At 47.3% G+C, this 20,544-nt stretch overlaps 1 protein-coding gene across 1 annotated transcript; it reads left to right on the forward strand.

Annotated features, from left to right (window-relative positions):
* The first annotated feature begins 7,873 nt into the window (after nt 1–7,873).
* CENPV (centromere protein V) lies at nt 7,874–19,055 on the forward strand. Its single transcript, XM_033181773.1, has 5 exons — nt 7,874–8,479; nt 11,523–11,621; nt 12,876–12,945; nt 16,909–17,023; nt 18,648–19,055. The coding sequence occupies exons 1-5, from the start codon at nt 8,073–8,075 to the stop codon at nt 18,770–18,772; spliced, it is 816 nt and encodes a 271-aa protein (XP_033037664.1). The 5' UTR covers nt 7,874–8,072; the 3' UTR covers nt 18,773–19,055.
* The last annotated feature ends 1,489 nt before the right edge of the window (nt 19,056–20,544 follow it).

Below are 20,544 nucleotides of genomic sequence, written 5' to 3' on the forward strand. Positions count from 1 at the left end.
TCTAATCAATTGTTAATCATATTTAAAGAGAGACCTCAGGCTGAGTGCAGTGGCTCACACCTGTAATCCCAGCACTTTGGAAGGCTGAGGCAGGTGAACACTTGAGGTCAGGAGTTCCAGCTGAGCCTGGCCAACATGGTGAATGAAGCTATGTATCTACTAAAAATACAAAAATTAGTTGGGTATAATGGCCTACCCCTCTATTCCCAGTGACTCGAGATGCTGAGGCAGGAGAATTGCTTGAACCTGGGAGGCGGGGTTTGCAGTGAGCCAAGATCATGCCATTGCACTCCAGCCTGGGTGACACAGAGAGACACCATCTCAAGAAAATAAAGTAAAATAAAAAGGAAACCTCAGTATGGTAGATGGTGAGCACAATGCTTGTTGTGAACAATTGATCTTGTAATAAATACAGTTATATCTAAATGGATAGTTTATTCATTCAACAAATATTTTGAGTGCTGGGCTCAGTTCTTAGCTCTGTGGACACAAAAGAACAACAAAAGTCATCAGCAATTCTTGGAGCTGGCCTTACGGTTATGATACCAAATAAGAAATACCAAATGTAAATGCTCATGAAGGAGTCTTCAGAAGAAAGTTTACTTCAGAGAAGCTGGGCATGGGGTCAGTGGGAAAGTGAGGAACTAAAAATTTCAATTTCCAAAATTTTCCTCTAGGTGAAGGGTTGGGGAGTGAGTGGATAAAATATTTTGGGAAACATATTTGTTGATCAATTTGGCAACATTACTAGAGGAACACAGGTTTTATCATAACTACTAGATATAAGAAGGGAAACCACCACCATTATAAAGACAAACGATAGAATTTCCAAATCAACAGAAAGGCAAAAAGGGAATGAAGAAAACTTTTCCAAGTCAGTATAAAGAAAAAGATAAGGGCTGGGCATGGTGGCTCACACCTGTAATCCCAGCATTTTGAGAGGCTTAAGTGGTTGGATCACAAAGTCAGGAGTTCGAGACCAGCCTGACCAACATGGTGAAAGGCTGTCTCTACTAAAAATACAAAAATTAGCCAGGCGTGGTGGCATGTGCCATTAATCCCAGCTACTCGGGAGGCTGAGGCAGGAGAATTGCTTGAACCCAGGAGGCAGAGTTTGCAGTGAGCCGAGATCATGCCATTGTACTCCAGCCTGGGCAACAAGAGCGAAACTCCATCTCAAAAAAAAGATAAGTCGATTGAGTTCTTAAAAAGTTCACCTATTAATTATTTTCATTTAAAAGTGTTGGCTGGGCATAGTGGCTCACGTCTGTAATCCTAGCACTTTGGGAGGCCGAGGCGGGCGTATCACTTGAGGCCAGGAGTTCAAGACCAGCCTGGGCAACATGGAGAAACCCTGTCTCTACTAAAAACAAAAATTAACCAGGCATGGTGTCGGGTGCCTGTAATCCCAGCTACTCAGAGGCTGAGGCAGGAGAATAGCTTGAATCCAGGAGGCAAAGGTTGCAGTGAGCCAAGATTATGCCACTGCACTCCAGCCTGGGCGAAAGAGTGAGACACCGTCTCAAAAAACAAAAACAAATACAAAAACAAAAATCAAGTGATCACCGGGTGCGGTGGCTCACGCCTGTCATCCCAGCACTTTGAGAGGCCAAGGCAGGCGGATCACCTGAGGTTGGGAGTTTGAGACCAGCCTGACTAACATGGAAAAATCCCATCTTTACTGAAAATACAAAATTAGGCGGGCATGGTGGCGCATGCCTGTAATCCCAGCTACTCAGGAGGCTGAGGCAGGAGAATAGCTTGAATCTGGGAGGCAAAGCTTGCTGTGAGCCGAGATGGTGCCATTGCACTCCAGCCTGGGGAACAAGAGCAAAACTCTGTCTCAAAAAAAAAAAAAAAAAAAATCAAGTGATCCATTACATGTGGATCAATGTCTCAATCCTCCATTTTGTTCCAGTGATCTACTTACCTATCCTTAGACCAGTTCCACTTTGTTTAAACTACTTAGCTTATTTTCTTAGTTCTGAAATCAGATAAATCAAGTCCTCCAAATTTGTTCTTCTTCAAGATTGTTTTGGTCCGTCTAAGTCATGTGCATATCCACATAAAGTATAGAATTGGCTGTTAATTTCTACAGAAAAGCCTGATGTGATATGCTATGTCAATCATATTTCTGTTTTTTTGTTTTGTTTTGTTTTTGATGGAGTCTCACTCTGTCACCCAGGCTGGAGTGCAGTGGCACGATCTCGGCTCACTGCAATCTCTGCCCCCCGGGTTCAAGTGATTCTCCTGACTCAATGTCCCAAGTAGCTGGGATTACAGGTGACTGCCACCACACCTGGTTAATTTTTGTATTTTTAGTAGAGACGGGGTTTCACCAACTTGGCCAGGCTGGTCTTGAACTCCTGACCTCGTGGTCCACCTGTCTCGGCCTCCCAAAGTGCTGGGATTATAGGCGTGAGCCACCGCGCCCAGCCTATCAATCGTATTTCTATGAAAATCTCTCACTTCCTCCAATTTGATAGCCTTAACCTCATTCCTGTAATTTTCAGTTTTTCATTTCTAGTCTTCTGAGAGCCTAATGAATAATTTTCATCTTATTCTAGTTACTCCTTGATTTTCCAATGCCATGATTAAATCAACTCAACTTCATTCCCAGAGTCAGACTGTTCGGGCACATGCCTTGTTTGTTTGTTTTGAGACGGAGTCTTGCTCTGTCGCCCAGACTGGAATGCAGTGGCACGATCTTGGCTCACTGCAACCTCTGCCTACCGTGTTCAAGCTATTCTCCTGCCTCAGTCTCCCAAGTAGCTGGGACTACAGGCGCGCACCACCATGCCCGACTAATTTTTTGTATGTTTTTAGTAGAGATGAGGTTTCACCATGTTGGCCAGGGTGGTCTTGAACTCTTGACCTCAAGTAATCCACCTGTCTCAATCTCCCAACGTGCTGGAATTACAGGCGTGAGCGACCGCGCCCGGCCTTTTTTTTTTTTTTCTTTTTTGAGACAGAGTTTTGTTCCGGGCTGGAGTGCAATCTCACTGCAACCTCCGCTTTCTGGGTTCAAGCAATTCTCCTCGTTCAGCTTCCTGAGTAGTTGGGATTACAGGTACCTGCCATCACACGAGGCTAATTTTTGTAATTTTAGTAGAGATGGCGTTTCACCATGTTGGCCAGGCTGGTCTCGAACTCCTGACCTCAATAATCTGCCCTCCTAGGCCTCCCAAAGTGCTGGGATTACAGGCGTGAGCCACTGCACCCAGCCAGCACATGCCTTTTTAATTGCCTTCTTGAGTTTTGGGTTTGCAATAACTATTCAATTGTTTTCTTCACTTCAAGCCTACTTAATGGTATAATGTCTTTAAAATAAAACCCTAACTTATGGATTTTTTTTTTTTTTTGAGACAGAGTTTCACTCTTGTTACCCAGGCTGTAGTGCAATGGCACGATCTCAGCTCACTGCAACCTCCGCCTCCTGAGTTCAAGCAATTCTCCTGCCACAGCCTCCTGAGTAGCTGGGATCAAAGGCATGAGCTACCATGCCCAGCTAATTTTGTATTTTTATTAGAGATGGGGTTTCTCCATGTTGGTCAAGGCTGGTCTTGAACTCTTGACCTCAGGTGAGCTGCCACCTTGGCCTCCCAAAGTGCTGGGATTACAGGTGTGAGCCACCGTGCCCAGACACGTTCTTCATTTTTAAATTGAGCTAAGTCTTATATACACTGAAGTGTTTTTATGTGTTTTACATACCTCCATAACTACCACCCAGATCAAGATAATGTGGAGAACATATCCAGCATCTTGTTTTTCTTTGAGACGGAGTCTTGCTCTGTTACCCAGGCTGGAGTGCAATGTTGCAACCTCCGGCTCACTACAACCGCCATCTCCCGGGTTCAAGAGATTCTCGTGTCTCAACCTCCCGAGTAGCTGGGATTGCAGGTGCCTGCCATCACGCCCAGCTAGTTTTTGTATTTCTAGTAGAGACAGGGTTTTGCCATGTTGGCCAGGCTGGTTTCAAACTCCTGACCTCAGGTAATACGCCCACCTCCACCTCCCGAAGTGTTGGGATTACAGGCGTGAGCCACTGTGCCTGGCCATATCCAGCATTTTAGAAGAATCCTTTGTTCTCTTTCCCAGTTAGTTCCCCTCAAGGATAACCACTCTCCACACCCAGTGTTTTTTGTTTTTTGTTTTTTGTTTTGTTGTTTTCTTTTTTGAGACAAGGTCTCACTCTGTCACCCAGGATAGAGTATGGTGGTGCAATCACAGTTCTCTGCAGCTTCTACATCCTGGGCTCAGCAATCCTCCTTCTCGCCTCAGCCTCCTGAGTTGCTGGGACTACAGGTGTGTGCCATGACATCCACCTAATTTTTGTATTTTTTGTAGAGATGCAGCCTCATTCTGTTGCCTAGACTGGTCTGGAACTCCTGGCCTCAAGTGATCCACCTGCTTCGGCTTACCAAAGTACTGGGATTACAGGCATGAGCCACCACACCCAGCCACCACTCATATTATCACTGTGAAATAGTTTTGGTTGATTTTGAACTTCATTTAAATGTATTCACACAATATGTACTCTTGTGTATGACTTATTTTACTCAATATGTCTGTGAGATTAATCCATGTTGTTGTACATATCTGTGGTTCACTCATTTGCATTGTGCTGTAGTATTCCATTAAATGATTATACCTTTTTTTTTTTTTGAGACAGAGTCTCACTCTGTCACTCAGGCTAGAGTGCAGTGGCACAATCTCGGTTCACTGCAACCTCCGCCTCCCGGGTTCAAGTGATTCTCGTGCCTCAGCCTCCCAAGTAGCTGGGATTATAGGCATCTGCCACCACACCCGGCTAATTTTTGTATTTTTAGTAGAGACAGGGTTTCAACATGTTGGCCAGGTTGGTCTTGAACTCCTGACCTCAAGTGATCCATCCGCCTCGGCTTCCCAAAGTGCTGGGATTACAGGTGTGAGCCACCTTGCCTGGCCTACATTTTATTTAATCTATGGTTGAAGAACATTTAGGGTGTTTCCAGTTTTTGGCTATTTGAATAGGCCGCTATGATATTGTTGCAACCCCCTAACCCCACTGGACTGTTGGTGGTTTGTGTGGTGTGTGGTGGCGGGCACCTGTGTTCCCAGCTACAGGAGGTTGAGGTGGAAGAATTGCTTGAGACTGGGAGGTGGAAGTTGCAGTGCGCCCGATCATGTTACTGCACTCCAGCCTGGGTGACGGGGAAGACCTCGTCTCAAAAACAAAAACCACACCAAAAAACAACAGTGCTAACCTGTGACCCAGAAAGTCCACTCCAATGTATGTACTGAAGAGAAATGTTAATCCACAAAAACCTGGTACACAAATGTCCATGTAAATAGGAGCTTTATTCATAATTGCCACAATTTGGAAACAACACAAATATCCATTAACAGAATAAATTTTAATATATTCACAAATCAAATATTTCAGAGCAATAAAAAATCAATATACATAACATGGATGATTCCCAAAAACATGTTGAGTGAAAGATGTCAGGTGTAACAGAGTACATGCTGCTTTTACACTTGGTCTTAGCCAAAAGGCCGAGAAGCGATAATGCTGTTTTTATTTTTTAAATTTTTTAAGGTTTTGAGACAAGGTCTCTCTGTTGCTGAGGCTTGACTGCAATGATGTGATCTCCACTCACTGTAGCCTCGACCTTCGGGGCTCAAGCGATCTTCTCACCTCAGCCTCCCGAGTAGCTGGGACCCCAGGCACAAGCTACCATGCCTGGCTTTTTTTTTTTTTTTTTTTTTTTGTTTGACAGAGTTTCGTTCTTGTTGCCCAGGCTAGAGTACAATGGCGCGGTCTCAGCTCGGTGCAACCTCTGCCTCCCGGGTTGGAGCAATTCTCATGCCTCAGCCTCCGGAATAGCTGGGACTACCAGCAGGTGCCACCATGCCTGGCTAATTATATTTTTTTCAGTAGAGACAGGTTTTCACTATGTTGGCTAGGCTGGTCTCGAACGCCTGACCTCAAGTGATCCACCTGCCTCGGCCTCCCAAAGTGCTGGAATTACAGGCGTGAGCCACCGCGCCGGCCCCGACTATTTTGTGTTTGTTTGTTTGTAGAGACGGGTTTCACCATGTTGGCCAAGGTTGGTCTTACAAAACTCTTGGGCTCAAGCGATTTGCGCGCCTAGGCCTTCCAATAGTGCTGGGATTAGGCATGAGTCAGTGCGTCCGGCCTACATGCCGTTTTAAAATGATGTTCAAGAATAAGCAAAACCAACCTATGGTGGTAAAAGAACAGTGATCACCTCTGTTTTCTTTTGCCTGAGAGAAACTTTGGTGGGTTGAAAATGTTCTGTATCTGAAGTGGTGGTGGTCACGTAAGCTTGTTCATTTAAGATATTTGCACGTTGCTCTGTGTAAACCATAATTCCAACAACAACAACAACAAAATGGCAAGGTGGGGCTCGGTGGCTCACGCCTGTAATCCCAACACTTGGGAAGGACTAGGCGGGAGGATCGCTTGAGGCCAGGAGTAAGATAGAGACCAGCCTGGGCAACATAGGGAAACTCGGTATCTACAAAACAATAGCAACAATTAGCAGGGCATGGTGGCGCCCGCAGCCTGTTGTCCCAGCTGCTCCAGAGGCCCAGGCGGGAGAATCGCTTGAGGCCAGGAGTTCTTGGTTGTATACACTGAGCCGAGATCGCCACTGCACTCCAGTATGTTAGATCCTGTATGGGGGGCGGGGGGAAGACAGTTAAACTACGCCTTTAATTCAGTAAACTATTTAACAATACCACGAAGAAAATCAGAATAAAGAAGAAAGATAGGCTGAGTCAGGAGAATCGCTGGAACCGGGAGGCGGAGGTTGCAGTGAGCCGAGATCGTGCCACTCCACTCCACTCTGGCGACAGAGCGAGACTCCAAAAAAAAAAAAAAGAAAGAAAGATAGGCTGGGCGCGGTTACTTAGTAATTCCAGCACTTTGGGTGGCCGAGGCGGGCAGATCACCAGAGGTCAGGAGATCAAGACCAGCCTGGCTAACATGGTGAACCCGTCTCTACTAAAAATACAAAAATTGGCCGTGCACTGTGGCTCACGCCTGTAATCCCAGCACTTTGAGAGGCCGAGGAGGATGAATCACCTGAGGTCGGGAGTTCAGAACCAGCCTGACCAACATGGTGAAACCCCGTCTCTACTAAAAATACAAAATTAGCCGGGTGTGGTGGCGAATGCCTGTAATCCCAGCTACTCGGGAGGCTGAGGCAGGAGAATCGCTTGAACCTGGGAGGCGGAGGTTGCGGTGAGCCTCGCACTCCAGCCTGGGCAACAAGAGCGAAACTCCGTCCGAAAAAAAAAAAAAAAAGAAGAAGAAAGAAGAAGAAATTAAAGACGTAGAAAAATAAAAATGAGTCAAAGAAAACGCGAGTTCTTTGCAGATATGATTAAAATAGAGCAACTAATAGGTTTGGGGACTATCTGGGTTCCATCAACGATTCTTGTGCCTTTTGTCTTTAAACTTTGGTGCTGCGTTCATCAAAATCATACTAATGAAATTCGATGCGCGGGTCATTTAATTAAAATGAAACCCCAAATCTGTTGACTACTTGTATCCTCATGACACTGTTCTATAATGTGACAGAAAAGACGAAGGTGAAGAACTATGGTTTTGGCCGCTGTTACCCAGGAGGTAGCAGGTGGCAGGCCGTTTACACAAATTAACTCGTTTTTGGAGACGAAGTTACCCCAGGCTGCCCGCTCGGATAAGCCTGCGAATTCAGGCCCGACCCAGGCCCCTCCAGGTCAGGAAGGTACGAAGAGCCCGCTGGATTCACATAAGGCAGGGGCGCCTTCGCAGGTGCGAGTGGATTCTGGGTATCGCGAGCGTAGGCCGGGCGCAGCCCCTCTAGACCTGCGGGACTAAACAGGCAGGTGCGTCCCAGCGGCCGGGCGGGCCGGGTCTCCCTCCTGCGGGCAGGCGCCTGGCTGCGGGACGCGGCGGGCAGAGCGGGGAAGCCGGGCGCAGCGCCCCCTGGGCCTGAAGACTGGCGGGCGGCGGGGGCGCGCGCGGGCCAGCGGGGGCGCGCCGCGCTGCGAGGCCTGCGCGCCAGGCTGCGGGAGCCATGCGGCGATCGAGGAGCTCTGCGGCCGCCAAGCTGCGCGGGCAGAAGCGGTCCGGGGCCTCTGGGGCCTCCGGGGCCCCCGCGGCCGCTGCCTCGGCCCCCAGCGCCATCCGCACACGGCGCTCCGCGAGCCAGGCCGAGAGCAAGAGCCAGGCGGCGGCGAAGCCGCCGTCGGAGAAGCCGCGGCTGAGGCGCTCGTCGCCGCGGGCCCAGGAGGAGGGCCCGGGGGAGCCGCCGCCGCCGCCTGAGCTGGCGTTGCTCCCGCCACCGCCGCCGCCGACTCCCGCGACCCCGACGCCCTCGGCGTCCAACCTGGACCTGGGCGAGCAGCGGGAGCGCTGGGAGACGTTCCAGAAGCGGCAGAAGCTCACCTCCGAGGGCGCCGCCAAGCTCCTGCTGGACACCTTGTGAGTGCGGCGGGCCGGGACGCGCGGGAGCCGGTGCCACGCGGACCCCCTCGGCAGGAGTCGGGCTCGCCGCCCGCGCGCAGGCCTTGGGCGCCTTTCAGCTCTGATCCTTCCACGTTACGGAGCCGACGCGGCTCCGCCGTTAGCACCGGGGTTGTTAGCTAATTCTAAGGGCGGCGGGGCGGTGCTTCTAGGGCTGTGTGGCCCGGGAATTGAAAGGGGGCTTCGTCCGGAGCTTGAGGGCGCGCGCGGCCGTCTTGGGACACAAAGGGTCTTTCCCGGCCACAAGCATCGTGCTCGGGGACATTGTCTCGCTGGCGCGCAAAGGGTGTGGGGGCCTTTCCTAATGAAAAGAAGATAAATCCCACGGCTTTCTCTTATCCGAATCCCTTTTTTTTATGTTTGCACACGTGTTTTTGAGGGTGGGTGGAAGGGAAAGGTAGAAGCGCTGAAGGAGGAAGCATGAGTAGTTTTGAACTAACTGGGAAGCGAAATCCCGTCATTGTTCCAAGCACTGCCAGGGAGGGAGCAGGGGGCGGGGGTTATTGATCCCGGAGAGAAGCGCGCGCAAAGAGATGCTCCGGCGGCGGCGGCGGCGGCGGGGATGCCTGCGCAAGGAGGCTTTTATGTGCTCCGCCAGCTAATGCTCCCGGCCGCTCATCGCCCTGGCTGCTCCGCAGTCTTTTAGATGGCCCAATGAGCATCCCGAGTGTCCGCGAGTTAGAAAAGAGCTGTTAACTGGGCTGTTAAAGGGCTGCCTTCTCTTCTCCAAATGTGATCTGGATTCCTGCCTTGGGGAAAAGTTGTGCTACGAAGGATATTTTAACGGCCTGATAATGTATTTCAGTGTCAATTTTACGAATTAAAAAGAACGATCAAAACACTAGGGGGAAAAACCGACAGGAATAACCTAGCAGTTGCATAACCTGAGAATTACTTCTTTTCTTGAACATGTTCCTTTGAGCTTCTTGCAGAAGAAATTCTCTTAGGATGGGTCGTCCCCGACAGAAGATATATATTTGGTTTTCTGTGTGCTTCATACATATTTGGTTTTCTCTGTGCTTCACTTTTTGGTTTTTCATCTTGGACTGCACATTGAATTTTTAAAAAACGTTCATCCATCAAACATTTTTTGAGCACCTATGGGGTGACGGCTGCCTCTGGGCAGAAGGAATATGAAGATCCTTAGGAATGTAAAACTCATGGTGTCTTCAAGGCATACAGAAAAAGGAAAAAAAGGAATGTAAAACTCAAATTTGAGGTAAATTTTTACTTTAGGACAAACTGATAAATGGTCAAGAAAAAGATTTAAAATAGTGACATAAAAGAAATGTTTTTCTCCCACTAGATTGCCATGACTTTGTACTTATAAAGTCCACTAAATTATATTCAAAAAGTGTGTATAACTGTACCATTTTCGTTACAATATTGTATAGAAAAAAGTTTGGGAGAATATATAGCAAATAATTACCTGTAGATCCCTCTGGGTGTAAAGATTACAGGAGGCTTTCACTTTGAGCACTCTCAGATACTGTAAAGTTTGGATTTTTTACAATAAGCATTATGTATGCCCCCAAAATTAAAATACATAAACTTGTAAAGAAACATGAAAAAATGATCAGTCTTAATCATGCAAATTAAAACTGCAGTGAGCTATTTTTCCTGTGATTATTGCCGGAGACTGTACCGTGAAATGTTTTCTCATTTATATATCGGGTAAGAGTGTTCAGTCCTTTTGGAAAGCGATTTTATGACATTTATCAGATCTTAATGTTCATTTCTGAGTTTGGCTTATATATAAGCTTTAAAAGGATTAAAATGGTATATAGGCCAGGTGAGGTGGCTCACGCCTGTAATCCCAGCCCTTTGGGAGGTCAAGGCGGGTGGATCACCTGAGGTGGGGAGTTTGAGACCAGCCTGACCAAATGGAGAAACACCCTCTCTACTAAAAATACAAAATTAGCCAGGTGTGGTGGCGCATGCCTGTAATCCCAGCTACTCGGGAGGCTGAGGCAGAATTGTTTCACCACTGGAGGCAGAGGTTGCAGTGAGCCGAGATTGTGCCACTGCATTCCAGCCTGGGCAACAAGAATGAAACTCTGTCTCAAAAAAAAAAAAAATTTGTATGTAATGTGTATTACAACTATATAAAACGCATGTGTATGAAGAATAGTGGAAAGAAATAGAGTAAAAATATAAGAGCCTTTATTAACTTTTTCAAAAGGCTCTTCTGAACCTCTGGACTTGATTGGGTACCCAGTCTTAATTTTCATAGCAGCCTGTACCTCCTTTATCACAATCATAATTATTGTATGAGTAATTTGTTAATGTCGGTAAGGGCAGCAATTGTGTCTGCTGTGTCTTGTTTACTGTTCTCTCCTTCGTGCCCAGCTCATAAAAATTTTTAGTATTTGAGACCGGGAGCGGTGGCTCATGCCTATAATTCCAGCACTTTGGGAGTCCAAGGTGGGTGGATCACGAGGTCAGGAGTTCAAGACCAGCTTGGCCAAGATGGTGAAACCCTGTCTTTACTAAAAATACAAAAATTAGCAGGGTGTGGTGGCAGGCGTTTGTAATCCCCGCTACTTGGGAGGCTGAGGCAGGAGAATTGCTTGAACCCAGGCGGCAGAGGTTGCAGTGAGCCAAGATTGCACCACTGCACTCCATCCTGGGCAATGGAGTGAGACTCCATCTCAAAAAAATAAAAATAAAAAATAAAAAAAAATTTGTATTTGACATATAAATAAAAACGTTTGGTAGTGGGTTAGGATCCCTCACATTTTCGAAATGTTTGGAATCTTCTATTTTGCAACTTAATACAATTTAAGAAATTGGAGAAGAGAGAGCTCATGGATAAAGAAGGTGCTGAAACCATTCTTGACTTAGAAAATTGACAGTATCTCCTTAAAAGCAGAAGTGCATTTGGTTGTCATGTAGAAAAGACTTTTGTCTAATTTTACATCTTTCATTCAACAACAAAAAGAAAGAGAGCAGGAGGTAGCTATTCAGAAATTCTTATCTTTCTGATTTTTGTTTCATTTAGTGAATACCAGGGCCTGGTGAAGCACACAGGAGGCTGCCACTGTGGAGCAGTTCGTTTTGAAGTTTGGGCCTCAGCAGACTTGCATATATTTGACTGCAAGTGAGTATTTTTTTTTCCCCTAAATTGACCTAAAAGAATTTCAGAGTTAAAATGCAGTATTTCAAAATAATCTGGGGAGTTGGGGTACAGAGGAAACATTGGCCATGGGCTGGTAACTGCTGAAGTCAGGTGATGGGGACAGAAAGGTTCATTGTTCTATTCTTTCTCCTTTTGTGTGGCTCACCACAGAGCTTCAACAGCATGGCCCAGGTGACACAGAGCAGAGTCCTCAGGGCTCGTGACTTGTGGCAGCGTCACCCTCAGACTGACACTGCTGAGGAGCCGGGGGCAGTTAGCTGCAGGTGTGCCTGGCTGGGTACTGAGTGGAAAGCCTTGGGCAGAATCTTCGTAGGAGTCTGGAGTTGGGGAGAATTGGAGGGTGCTTTAGTGAAGGGTGTGTACACCTGGAGGCTCCCCAGGTCCTACACTCTCGCTCTGCTCTTTGGTTGAGGCAGATGGTGCTGCTGGCTGTGGAGGGCCTGATTTGTACCACCTTCCCCGGCATTATGATGGAGCAGGGACGACAGGCTCTGGCTTTGGGACCCAAAGTTGGCATGCAGCTAATTATTTAACAGCATCCAGTCCTTTTTGCCCCTAGGTACCGGAATTATATATGAATAATAAGCACATACGATGGAATTACTCAAATGGAGAACTGACCAGGCTACTAACAATAGAGTCCAGATTGGAAAAGAAGCACTGTGGAATAACTTGTGAGAGGATTCTATACTAAATTAGAACTTTTTCAAAGGTGGCCTGAAAAGAGGGGACTTCAGTTTAATTCCAGAGATGGTAATTCTGGGGACGTGTTTTACTTGGAGCTGGACTTTTTGTGACGTGGTGATGAAGAAAGAGGGCAACCTAAACATCCTTGTCCATTTTTGATGTGGATGTCTCAGAGACATCAGGTTGTAGAAGTGTCTGAAATTTGTTTTCTAAGTGTCTCTGAAGTCCTGCGCTTCTCTTCACTATAAAGAACTGGGGGGTGGGCAGTACAGACATGTCTGTTGGTCCTGTGTTCTGAGCATTGCAGAGCCTCGACTGCTGACTTGGGACCCCCCTGGGCTCTGCTGTATCTGCAAACCAGAGGCCCTGGATATTCAGGCCTTTGCCCCAGCTCCTTGGCCCTGGATGGTACTGAAAAGAGCCTTATCTGTGGGGTCGGCTGGCTCTGAAAACGTATCAGGCTGGGCTGCTCAGGCACAGAGGATGCAGGTGGCTGCTCACAATCTGGAATTTGCTCTCTTTCTCTAGCTGCAGCATTTGCAAGAAGAAGCAGAATAGACACTTCATTGTTCCAGCTTCTCGCTTCAAGCTCCTGAAGGTCAGTGGTTAAGAGCAGGGTCAAGGAGTGCAGAACCCATTGGTGCGATTTACAACACTCCCCAACGAACCCTCAGCATGCCCTCTGTAGCATGGGAGGGGCCTGGAGCATAGCAGGGCCTCTCACGGGCTTTGGTTTCAGGTTGACATTTAAAAGGTGGGCTGGGCGCAGTGGCTCACGCCTGTAATCCCAGCACTTTGGGAGGCCAAGATGGGTGGATCACCTGAAGTCAGGAGTTGAGGACGAGTCTGGCCAACATGGTGAAACCCTATCTTTACTAAAAATACAAAAATTAGCTGAGCATGGTGGCGCATGCCTGTAATCCCAGCTACTTGGGAGACCACGACAGGAGAATCACTTGAACCTGGGAGGCGGAGGTTGCAGTGAGCCAAGATCGTGCCATTGCACTCCAGTCTGGTTAACAAGAGCGAAACTCCATCTCAAAAAAAATGAAAATAAAAAATAAAAAGTTGTGTTATTTTTTACCTTTATTTTTTGGAGGCCTATTTGGTATTGTGGAAACATTTTCAAATTCAGAGAATCAAAAAACAATAAAATCACCTAAATCCTATCAACTAAAGGTAACCATTGTTAATATTTTGGTGTCTGTCCTTGTGTATTATTTTCTACTCTGAGAAGATACATCTGAGAATACATCTAAACCTATTGTCTTATGTTTATTAAATAGAATTTTACCATTCTTTTTGTTGATAATCTGCTTATCTCATTTCCCAATGAAAAGCTTAATACATATTTTTAACTTTAATTTTATTATTTTGGGTACTTGGTACAAAATTTGAAAGGTAGAAGAAAATGTATATATACACAGTGAAAAGTCTTTCCCCACTGTCCCCATGCCCCAGACTCCGTCTTCCCCACAGCCGATTTCCTACTCTACTTATCCCATCACTGTCTCTGCATCATTGCACTTCTAGGTTGAGTCTAGTTTTTTTTCTGATTATCAACAACACTGGTGAACCTCCTTGGTATAAATTTTTGACAATTTAGAAATGTTTTCTTTAGGATCAATTCTCTTAGAAATCAGTTATCTGGCTATTCTGGGCACACTTCTATACCCTGCTCTACAAGGAGCAGTGAAAAAAAAAAGAGAAAGAGAGCGCGCTTTAATTCCATCCAGATAATGCTGGATGACTTGGGACCACTTGGCAGTCCTTTGCTGCTTTTCTGCCCTGCAGTGGCTATGGAGTGAGCAAGGCTCCTCAGGGAGCTATTTCTATAGGAAGCACAATTCTGGATGGTATGTTAGTGGCTGGGGAAGCGTAAAGAGGGTTAACGATGATAAGAAACTGGCCGGGCGCGGTGGCTCAAGCCTGTAATCCCAGCACTTTGGGAGGCCGAGACGGGCGGATCACGAGGTCAGGAGATCGAGACCATCCTGGCTAACACGGTGAAACCTCGTCTCTACTAAAAATACGAAAAAAAACTAGCCGGGCGAGGTGGCGGGCGCCTGTAGTCCCAGCTGCTCGGGAGGCTGAGGCAGGAGAATGGCGTAAATCCGGGAAGCGGAGCTTGCAGTGAGCTGAGATCCGGCCACTGCACTCCAGCCGGGGGCGACAGAGCGAGACTCCGCCTCAAAAAAAAAAAAAACAATGATAAGAAACCTCTACCCCTCCCCTTCAGCTGTCTGATTTCTCTCCCTAAAGGTAGGCCATTGTTTCTTGGATCCCTCTTCAAAGATACACATGCATATAAAAGCACATACAAGCCAGGCAGGGTGGCTCATGCCTGTAGTCCTACCACTTTGGAAGGCCAAGGCGGGCCGATCAGTTGAGCCCAGGAGTTCAACACCAGCCTGGGCAACACAGTGAGACCCCCATGTCTACAGAAAATTAAAAAATCAGCTAGGCATGGTGTTTCATGCCTATAGTCCCAGCTACTCGGGAGGCTGAGGTGGGAGAATCGAACCTGGGAGGTCAAGGCTGCAGTAAGCTGTGATCACACCACTGCACTCCAGCCTGGGTAACAGTGAGACCTTGTCTCAAAAAAAACAAAACAAAAACAAAAAACAACACACATACCAGTATATGGCCTTTAAAAAAAAGAAAAAAGGAATGGTAGTATACCACATACATTGTTTTATACCTTGCTTAACTTTTTTTTTGAGACAGTCTCACTCTGTCGCCCAGGCTGGAGTGCAGTGGTGTGATCTTGGCTCACTGTAACCTCTGCCTCCCAGGCTCAAGTGATTCTTCTGCCTCAGCCTCCTGAGTAGCTGGGACTACAGGTGCCCGCCACCACATCTGGCTAATTTTTATATTTTTAGTAGAGTCGAGTTTTCGCCATGTTGGCCAGGCTGGTCTTGAACTCCTGACCTCAAGTGATCTGCCCACTTTGGCCTCCCAAAGTGCTGGGATTACAGGCATGAGCCACTGTGCCTGGCCTATACCTTGCTTAACTTTGTAACCTTGGCAATTGTTCCATGTTAGTATTTGTAGCGCTGTCTCATTCTTCTCAAAAGTCGGAGAATATTCCATTTTATGAGTGTCCATAATGCCTAACCGGTCCTCTATTGATGGACATTTTCAACTTTTCCAATCTTTAGCCTTTATAAACGGTGCTATAGTATCTATATACCTATGTCATTGAGATATTTGGAATATACTTGTAAGATAAATTTCAAGAAATGGAATTATGTGCTAAAGCGTATGTACACTTTAAAATTTTGGTAGATGTTGCTGAATTGTACCCATTCCTATTCCTGTGACTGATGTATGTGAGCACATAGTTCTCTACATACTTGTCAATACCATGTTAACAGCTTTGATTTTGCCCACCTGACAGTGAAATACATCTCATTGAAGTTCATTTGGGTGAGCATTTCATAAGCTAAAGAGTGATTTATTTTTCTATCTGAACTGGCCATTCATGTCCTTTGTCCAGTCTCCCATTTGTATTCTCCATTAAGGAAATTAGCCTCTCTATGATGTCTGGCAAATATTTTTTTCCCGGTTTGTCCTTTGTGGATAAATTAAGCACAGCCATCAGTTTTCTTAAGACCTTGAGCCGTTCTGTTTGGGGACATGGAGAGCCAGTCCCTTGGGTGTACTGTTTCTCCACATAGGCCCTGGGAAGCAAGCTCTCTCCCTCCCTGATGTGATGTATGAGGGAAGGCTCAAGGCTGAATTCTGTGTGCAGCTGACCTAAGGGAAGCTGTGAGCTGTCACACTCCAGACTGACATGACTCTCTATAGTGTAGATGGGTCTCTGTCCTCAAGAAGGTCCCAGTCTCTTATAGGAGATAGGAAATGGCCTCTTAATACAAAGAGCCCTACAAAAGACCTCCCCCCATTAAATTTTTTCAATATATATTTTTTAACGGTGCAATCTCAGCTCACTGCAGCCTCCACCTCCCCAGGCTCAACTGATGCTCCTATCTCAGCCACCTAAGTAGCTGGGACTACAGGTGTGCGCCACTGCACCGGGCTAATTTTTGGGGTTTTCTTGTAGAAACAGGGTTTTGCCATATTGCCCAGGTTGGTCTTGAACTCCTGGGCTCAAGCAATCCCAATCTCTCAGTGTTGGGATTACAGGCATGAGCCATCATGCCTGGCCAAAGGTGTATTTTTTAAGTGACAAAAAAAATCTCTTTGTGGCCGGGCACAGTGGCTCACACCTGTAATCCCAGCACTTTGGGAGGCTGAGGCAGGTGAATCATGAGGTCAGGAGTTCGAGACCAACCTAGCCAACATGGTGAAACCCTGTCTGTACTAAAAATACAAAAAATTAGCCGGGCTTGGCGGCACACGCTTGTAATCCCAGCTACTTGGGAGGCTGAGGCAGGAAAATCTCTTGAACTCGGGCAGGCGGAGGTTGCAGTGAGCCAAGATCGCGCCACTGCACTCCAGCCTGAGAGACAGTGGGAGACTCTGTCTCGAAAAATAAATAAATAAATAAACAAAGCTCTTTGTAAAAAAGAACACCTGTTTGTCTGTTTTCACCCAGGGAGCTGAGCACATAACGACTTACACATTCAATACTCACAAAGCCCAGCACACCTTCTGTAAGAGATGTGGCGTTCAGAGCTTCTATACTCCACGCTCAAACCCTGGAGGCTTCGGTGAGTAATGGGGATGGACTGCGAGCTCAGGGGGTCACAGAGAGGCCCGTGGTGCTCTCACTTAAAGTCTTGGTTGGACGGGGGGACGCTGACTAGACCCTGTCACGTGCATATCTTAGAGGAACAGGGTTCCTCAGCAGAGCGCTTTCCACGTGATAGAATGTGAGTCGGGCTCTGGTGAAACTTGTCTGAATCCCATATCTGAATGTGGTGAAGTTGGAGTCGGAGCCCATCCAGGTTGTGACTCTCATTCACTGGTGCTGCCAGAGCTGGTGTTGCTGGGGATCGTGTTGAAGGGTAGGGAGTAGAGGGGTGGGGAGATGGGCTTGTGGGGCCAGGGGAGGCAGGTTTAATAATGACAGGGGTTAAGGGAGTGAAGGAGGCAAGATTGGGGAGCATTGATAATGCCATTTGAAAGCTTTTTGGTTGTTCAAAAATTAGGCAGGACTGGCTGCCTGCGGTGGCTCACACCTGTATCCCAGCACTTTGGGAGGCCAAGGTGGGAGGATTTCTTGAGCTCAGGAGTTTGAGACCAGCCTGGGAAACATAGCAAGACCCTATCTCTGTTCTTTTTAAAAAATAAACAAGCAGGGGACCCTCCAAGCCCCGCTTCAGGGCCTACTTGGGTCTGACAGTTGTTGAGAATCATACCAATTGTAGTGTTAATTGAAGGGGAAAGCAGAGGTGGAAGATGTTCCTGAGGATTCTTGTTCTCTGTGTCAGTGCAGCCTCCAGAGCTGCGAGAGCAGCTGTGACTGTCAGTGTCTTTTGCTTTATGTCAGTGTCTTTTGCAGAGGGGCGCATGGTGTCATCCTTACCCCTCCCCCATCCTTACCCCTCTCTTCAGGGGCTCTGTTCCTCAGCTCTCACATGGAGACTCATTCCTGTCTACCTCGCAGAACAGGAAAGAGTTTTGAAAAGTATGAAATCTTGTACAAATAGGAAGACATTTAATTCTTAGAAAGTTATCTATCTAAGGCCAGGCATGGTGGCTCACCTGAGGTCAGAAGTTCGAGATCAGCCTGACCAACATGGAGAAACCCCGTCTCTACTAAAAATACAAAATTAGCCAGGCTTTGGTAGCGCACACCTGTAATCCCAGCTACTTGGGAGACTGAGGCAGGAGAATCACTTGAACCCGGGAGGCAGAGGTTGCCAAGAGCCAAGATCACGCCATTGTACTCCAGCCTGGGCACCAAGAGCTAAACTCTGTCTCAAAAAAGAGGAAAGAAAGTTATCTATCTAAACACAGGGAAGGCCTGTGAATTCTTTAGGCCGCCAGTCAGAGATTGCTCTGGGCTGTGCCTTTCTGCATGTTGCACTGTCAACTTGGTATTGAATGATGTCTAGCCTTGGCCATCCCTGGTTCAGGGAGTGTGATTCCCATCTGGCAGTTGAGGAACGTGAGCCAGAAGGCTGACACGGTAGGCTAGAGCCCGTGCTTTCTGAGCCAGCTGGCAGCCTGTGGGTCTCATCACTGAAGCCATAAGCTGTGGCATATCCTTTGGAAGCCCTAATGTGTAGCATGGTGATGCCTGCAGGTGGGAGCTTATCCAGGAGCCAGTACACCATCTGGTCTCACCCATACTGAGGATCCCCCTTTGTCTGTGCCACTTTCTCCTAGGAATCGCCCCCCACTGCCTGGATGAGGGCACTGTGCGGAGTATGGTCACTGAGGAATTCAATGGCAGTGATTGGGAGAAGGCCATGAAAGAGCACAAGACCATCAAGAACATGTCTAAAGAGTGAGCTTCTGCCTCTCCTGCCCTGAAAAGGAGGAATGATTGGGGCCAGCAACTTTGCTCTCCCTGCCGTGCCTCGGTGGTGCTCCTGAATGTGGCTGACCTGGGCTGCTGGTTCCGTTGACTAGCGCCATCTTGATCTCTGCAGTTTGCTCCAGCTACCAGTTTCTTTAGGCAGCTCTTTGTCCTCCCTCTGCCCAGATTTTGATGTAGTCTAGTTGACATCCTTCTCTTTCCAACTTTTGTGTGATCTTTTAGGAAAAAAAATAAATATTTTTAACATTAAAGCAGTTACTTTGGTTTATCATTTCTTTTGTACTGTGATTTGCTTCTGAGGCCAGTCGATTAATAGCAGATATGTACTCAGCACTATCAAGATGTTTGCAACCAGGCATTGTGACTTAAGCCAGTAGTTCCAGCTACTCTGGAGGGTTGATTGAGCCCAGGAGGTTGAGGCCGCAGTGAGCTGTGTTCGCGCCACTGCACTCCAGTCTGGGTGACAGAATGAGACTGTCTCAAAAAAAAAAAAAAAAAAAGTTTGTAGCCAAATTGGAAAGAAGACATAAACAATTACTAAAAATGGAAGATTGTGGCCAGGCATGGTGGCTCACACCTGTAATCCCAGCACTTTGGGAGGCTGAGGTGGGTGGATTACTTGAGGTCAGGAATTCGAGACCAGCCTGGCCAAGATGTTGAGACCCCGTCTCTACTAAAATTACAAAAATTAGCTGGGCATGGTGGTGTGTGCCTGTAGTACCCAGCTACTTGTGAGGCTGAGGCAGGAGAATCACTTGAACCTGAGAGGCAAAGGTTGCAGTGAGTGGAGATTGCGCCACTGCACTCCAGCCTGGGTGATGGAGCGAGACTCCATCTCAAAAAAGAAAAAAAAAAAAAGGGTGGGTACCATGGCTCACACCTGTCATCCCAGCACTTTGGGAGGCCAAGGCAGGTAGATCACCTGAGGTCAGGTATTTGAGACCAGGCTGGCCAACATGGTGAAACCCCATTTCTACTAAAAATACAGATTAGCCTGGTGTGGTGGCGGGCGCTACCCAGCTACTCAGGAGGCTGAGGCAGGATAATTGCTTGAACCCAGGAGGCAGAGGTTGTAGTGAGCCAAGATTGCGCCACTGCACTCCAACCTGGGTGACAGAACATTACTGTCTCACAAAAAAAAAAAAAAATTGTGAATGGTTACAATCCATGTGCGCTGTAAAGATAATAAGAGCTCTAAGAGTTCAAAGGAGAGAACTCAGGGAAGCCTTGAGGAGAGAATGATTTGAGTCTATTTTTTTTTTTTTTTTTTTTTTTGAGACGGAGTCTTGCTCTGCCGCCCAGGCTGGAGTGCAGTGGCCGGCTCTCAGCTCACTGCAAGCTCCGCCTCCCGGGTTCACGCCATTCTCCTGTCTCAGCCTCCCGAGTAGCTGGGACTACAGGCGCCCGCCTCGTCGCCCGGCTAGTTTTTGTATTTTTTTTTTTTTTTTTTTTTTTTTTTTTTGAGGCGGAGTCTCGCTCTGTCGCCCGGACTGGACTGCAGTGGCCGGATCTCAGCTCACTGCAAGCTCCGCCTCCCGGGTTTACGCCATTCTCCTGCCTCAGCCTCCCGAGTAGCTGGGACTACAGGCGCCCGCCACCTCGCCCGGCTAGTTTTTGTATTTTTAGTAGAGACGGGGTTTCACTGTGTTAGCCAGGATGGTCTCGATCTCCTGACCTCGTGATCCACCCGTCTCGGCCTCCAAAGTGCTGGGATTACAGGCTTGAGCCACCGCGCCCGGCCGT

The sequence above is a fragment of the Trachypithecus francoisi genome, unplaced genomic scaffold, assembly GCF_009764315.1.
Source record: "Trachypithecus francoisi isolate TF-2019V2 unplaced genomic scaffold, Tfra_2.0 Lachesis_group20, whole genome shotgun sequence".
NCBI classification, from domain to species: domain Eukaryota; kingdom Metazoa; phylum Chordata; class Mammalia; order Primates; family Cercopithecidae; genus Trachypithecus; species Trachypithecus francoisi.

What these genes read in the sequence shown, in the direction of transcription:
- CENPV (XM_033181773.1), top strand. Translation starts at nt 8,073, where the DNA reads ATGCGGCGATCGAGGAGCTCTGCGGCCGCCAAGCTGCGCGGGCAGAAG. An exon ending in AAGCTCCTGCTGGACACCTT is followed by an intron (nt 8,480 to 11,522) that starts GTGAGTGCGGCG and finishes TGTTTCATTTAG; the next exon opens with TGAATACCAGGGCCTGGTGA. An exon ending in TTGCATATATTTGACTGCAA is followed by an intron (nt 11,622 to 12,875) that starts GTGAGTATTTTT and finishes CTCTTTCTCTAG; the next exon opens with CTGCAGCATTTGCAAGAAGA.